General features: G+C 47.2%; 1 protein-coding gene across 1 annotated transcript; it reads left to right on the plus strand.

The window, feature by feature from the left end:
• Positions 1 to 1321: 1321 nt before the first annotated feature.
• On the plus strand, positions 1322 to 4067 carry SPP1 (secreted phosphoprotein 1). The gene is made up of 6 exons (XM_010569846.1): positions 1322 to 1375; positions 1480 to 1530; positions 2424 to 2528; positions 2685 to 2729; positions 2957 to 3208; positions 3690 to 4067. The coding sequence occupies exons 1-6, from the start codon at positions 1322 to 1324 to the stop codon at positions 4065 to 4067; spliced, it is 885 nt and encodes a 294-aa protein (XP_010568148.1).
• Positions 4068 to 4908: the final 841 nt, after the last annotated feature.

Genomic DNA, 4908 nt, shown 5'->3' on the forward strand with positions numbered 1-4908 from the left:
GCTCTTGTCGCAGCTGACTCCTCCAGCACCAGAGAAGGTAATATTTTGCTTTTTTACCTGACGCGCCATTTTGTCTGCAGCTTTAGTCAAGGAAGTGTTGGGCAGGAGATCTTTGAAAACTGTTTCACCGGACAGGGACATCTGATGTTTCTCTGTGGAAGAAGGTGTGCTTTTATAGGAGCAACATTGCTTTAGTGATGCAAGGTATTATACATAGTCACAATTTTAAAACTGTGTGCTGATAGATGTCAGGAGGAAGTTACTGAAAACCCTGCCACTGAATCAAGTGCTGGAAACTCAAAGCTGGTACTTGAACACAGAAAGCTTCCTCTGTTGTGTAACCACTGCCTGGCAGTGTCCCTCTTTTTCCTGGCAGGCTTGCAGTTTGTGCTGCACACTACTGAATGGATGGGACACGCACTGTAACACTGTACAGAGAGTTACATTCTCTGTAACTCTTGAAATTGCAATACCTCTAATAGAGTGTCCTGCCTCAGGGCCAGCCTTATTGATGTATTTTAAATGTGCCCTTACTAGCCTTTCTTTTCTGCTATGATTTACTAAAGTTTTAAATGCCTCTTGTTCATCAGTAAATTGGTTTAATTTCTCAGGAATGTTCCTTAACCTGGGAATTGGTCTGTCAGCACCAAAATTTACTGTAGGTCAGCACTCTCCTAATTTCAGCAGGAATCACTCATTTATTAAAGTTCTAAAATGGCAATGTGGGCAGATATTTTACTTCATCTCTCGCTTGGAAACACAGGTTATTCTGTTCAAACTTCCTGAGGGGGAAATAAAGGTCTATCAATAAGAGCAGTTTATGTTCATATAAACTGAGTTTACTCACAGCGACTCCAGTTAATAACCCTGAAAACTAGTTTTAAAATAACTGAAAAGATAATCCAAGCTGAGTTTGTCTTGTCCTGTCTCTTCTGACAAAATGTTAAATGAAGGAAGATAAACCAAAGCTAATCTTTATAGCACTTTGTTTTTCACAAAGCTTTTCCTTTGCCACTGCAAGTCAGTAGATGACAGAAGGAGCCTGCTCGCCTTCTCAGTGTGGCTACTCTCACCACTGCTCAGCACTTCTCAGTACCTGGTTTTAAAATTCTTGTAGCTTTTGAGTTACAAAACAAGATGGGTGTGGGGTGGTGGTGGAGGACAGAAGAAAAAGATTGGCGTGGGCAGAATGAATCCTTAGCAGAGAGCTGGTCTTGGCACAGTGAAGGACACCAGGAGAAAGAAAAAGTCTATGGCATTTTTGTGGTATTTTACCTTGTTGACTCACTGTTCCAAAATATTTTCTAGGTAAAAAATCACAATGAAGGCGGCAGTTCTGTGTTTATGCCTTATCAGCATCACCGCTGCATGGCCAGTGAGTAAATCACAAATGCGTCTCAGTAATCACTTGCATATTTTCTTTGCATATTAGCAAGAAATTAATACTGACAAATACTTTTTCTCTTTTCTCCCTTCAAGGTGAGTAAATACAAGCAGCATGCCGTTTCTGCCAGCTCTGAAGAAAAATATGTAAGCTCCTTTTGTCTTTCTATTAATTTTCTTTAATAAATGCTTTTTGAATTTTTTTTTCTCTAATACACATTGTCTGATACTTGTTTTATGATTGTAGCTGCTTGCAGAATGTGTCCTCACCTGGCTGTTATGAGCAAGTTTCTTAGGCAGCCAAAGCAGAGTGCCATGGATGTCAGTAGACTTTTGCCATGTTAGGCGTCCTGGTTGTGGACTTCCGTTAGTTGTATCTCTGGACTAGCACTGTAAACTTCTTTTCTAAATGAAAAATGTGTAAGCTGCCAGTTAAAAAGAGAAAAGGACTGTAGCATGGCATAACTACTATAATCTACATTTCATTAGTGTGGATCAGATGACAATATTTGGTGCTGAAAGAGCACTTCAATTCCCATGATTTTTTTGAGTGGTGCGAGTGAACTGTGTTAGTCTTGTATATAGCTATTTGATTTATACTCCATTGCCAGCTACCACCCATGTAAAATAAATTCTTTGCTCTGAGAATCAGCTACTGCATTTAGTTTAGAGTCTTCATGATGTGGGAGATAAATCACTATTGGGAAAAGGACCTGAGAATTAGCAGAATGATGGTTGTTAGATATAACTCCAAATTTCACTCAATAAAAACCAGCTGGAGAAATTGATCTGAAATTCCCCAGGCTCTGCCAGTGGGAGAGGCACATCTTCTGTACTATATTGTTTGGGTATAATGTTCATCTGTGATCACGTCTTGTTCTGAGTCCTCTTCCTACTGCAATGAATTGCTGAGAACACATGCTGTACAAAGGGAGTATGTATTGCAGGTGCCACATCTGCGTGCAAACAAAGGTTGCGATGCAGGCAGCTTTGCCTACGCCTTTGTGGATTAAACCCCCCCCTTTTTTTTTCTCTTGAAGGATCCCAGGGGCCATCACTCACACAGATACCACCACCACCACATGAATTCTCAGTCTTTGGAGAGTCTGCAGCACACACAGAATGACCTGATGTCACCTCAGCAGGTATGGGCAACTAATGGGAAGAGAAAGCAGAGCACCTTTCAATGGCAAGATTTGCAAGTTAGGATTAAGTGCTTAAAGAACAGTCAACATGCTGATCAGCTCTGCTGTATATGCTTTAGTGTGCTAATAGTGAGTTTTATTCTATGTTGTTTTCAGACTCTTTACTCTTCAGAAGAAAGCGTGGATGTCCCAGTACAACCGGTAAGTGTTTTGAACAGCAAAATGTCAGCTGAGTGCTGCGGGGCAGCCAGTGTGTAGCAGCACTTATTTTCCTCAATCAAAAGCTTCAGGCAGGGTGAGGCGAGTTCGGAGCAATTAGCGTGCATAGCTCCTCAACAGTGCATAAGCCCTGGGTGAGCAGGACAGATACCAGTCTGCACATCTCATGTATATGTTCACTTGCCTGATGCATAATAAATGTTTTTCAGCACTTTCCTGATGTGTCAAGCAAGAGCCATGAAGATGTGGATGATGACAACGATGATAATGATTCCAATGACACAGATGAATCTGATGAGGTTGTCACGAGTTTTCCCACAGACATTCCAGTAACTGTACCCTTCCCTCCTTTCCCTTTCACCCGAGGAGACAACAGCGGCAGAGGCGACAGCGTGGCCTACAGGGTGAGGGCAAAAGCCACAGTGGTGGAGTCTAGCAAACTCCGCAAAGCTGCAAAAAAGGTAAATAGCTCTGAGCAATGGTACTGAGGTTTTTGGAAAAGGGTAGGGAACTTGAAAATGGACATGTTATTTTATGGGAGTCAGTTTTGAAAAGGATTGGTAAGGGGAAAGTACGCGTAAGTGAAGGAGTGCATTTCCTTTCTCTGGATACCCCAAACTAGGGGTTATTGATGGCTGTCGATGTGCCGAGGGAGGAGTGTTGCCTGCTGCTGCTAGCTGTGCAACACTGCAATTTGCACTATCATGATATACTTGCACACATGAAATGCGAGGCCGGGATCAAACTTCAGTTTCTCGTAATGTGAAATGTTCATGTAACTCCATAAAAGACCACCGTGTCTCCAGGCAGAGATGTATCATGCAGGCTTTGAGTGTCCCCGCAGCCTATGCAGCTTGCTTTGTTGCAGTACGGCAACACCTGTTGCAAGATCAGTTTCTCAGGAGTGACAGTGGCTCTTTCTTATTTTGCTTTCTACCACAGCTCATTGTGTATGATGCCAGTGAGGAGGATGAGAGTGCCCTGGATGCACACAGCCAGCAAACAGGGCTCTCCCGGGAGAAGCACGCCATCAGCAGGGAATGGGCTGACAAGAGCCACGGGCAGGACAGCAGTGAGCTGGACAGCAAGCAGCATGACCGGAGCATGGAAAACGACAGCCGGCAGAAATTTGATAGCCACGAGGCAGGAGATGATAGCAAGGCTGGTGTCAGAGGGGATAGCTACCAGACCATGGAAAGCAGGGAGAGCCAGGTCCGCGTTTCAGCTGAGACCCCTGACGATAACAGCAATCAAACGTTGGAGAGTGCTGAGGATGCTCGAGATCATCACAGCATTGAAAATAACGAAGTCACCCTTTAAAGGGAGACAAATTCCTACCTAAGGGGAGGGGGGAGTAGCTTCATTTCGGGTAACTGTTTGTAAGTGTAGAGCGTGTGGTGACTTTTGGGGTTTGGGGCAGCTTCTTTACCCGGTGGCCTCCCCTTGGCTGCCAGCAGTGCCAGCCCTCCACACCGCACATCGCACCGGCCTCACGGGATGCCGTTGGCAGAGGTGCGGGGAAGCGAGACGAACACTGTCGGACACGCAGAGCGAGCGTTACCTCCCTGGCATGCTGCTCTCTATACTGCCAGCCTGTATTTTGCTGTAACCAGATTTAAATAAAAACCACAAGACCCTGTACCTGTGGGCTCCATTACTGTTTGCCCGTTTGGGGCGGGGGGGCCTTCTGGCTGCTTCAGGAGCTTTAACGTCTCTCCTTCTTAAAATTGTGTGAAATAGCTGTTCCCCCCGCAATTTATTAAGGGGGTAAAACCCCTCCGCGGGGCCTCCTTCCACCTGTACCGAGGGAGAGCGGCGAGCTGGCCTGAAATGCCCGGCGCCGGCCCCTGCACCGCTACCACAGAGGCGCCGCAGCGCTTCCCGCCTCACGGCTCGGCTCGGGGCTTCAGGCCTTGCGGGGTGGGGGCGGGGGGGAAGGCACTCGCCGGGAGCGCGGCCCTGAGGGCCGCACCGCTCTCTCCGGGCACGGCGCAGGGAGGGAAGGAAGCCCCGGCCGCCGCTCCCGCTGGGAGGCAGGGCAACTACATCTCCCTCCGTACCCCGGGCTTTCCGGGCCGGCGCCGGAGGGCGGGGAAGGGGCGGAGGCGGCGGCGCCCCGCCCCGGGCGGCGGCGTGCTGATGGCGGGCCGTGGGGGCTGCA

This window comes from Haliaeetus leucocephalus, unplaced genomic scaffold, assembly GCF_000737465.1.
Source record: "Haliaeetus leucocephalus isolate CR32 unplaced genomic scaffold, Haliaeetus_leucocephalus-4.0 Scaffold276, whole genome shotgun sequence".
In the NCBI taxonomy this organism is placed as follows: Eukaryota; Metazoa; Chordata; class Aves; order Accipitriformes; family Accipitridae; genus Haliaeetus; species Haliaeetus leucocephalus.

Coding starts and splice junctions, on each gene's coding strand:
- SPP1 (XM_010569846.1), top strand. CDS start 1,322: ATGAAGGCGGCAGTTCTGTGTTTATGCCTTATCAGCATCACCGCTGCA. Junction 2,730..2,956: donor TGGATGTCCCAGTACAACCG/GTAAGTGTTTTG, acceptor AATGTTTTTCAG/CACTTTCCTGATGTGTCAAG. Junction 3,209..3,689: donor TCCGCAAAGCTGCAAAAAAG/GTAAATAGCTCT, acceptor TTTCTACCACAG/CTCATTGTGTATGATGCCAG.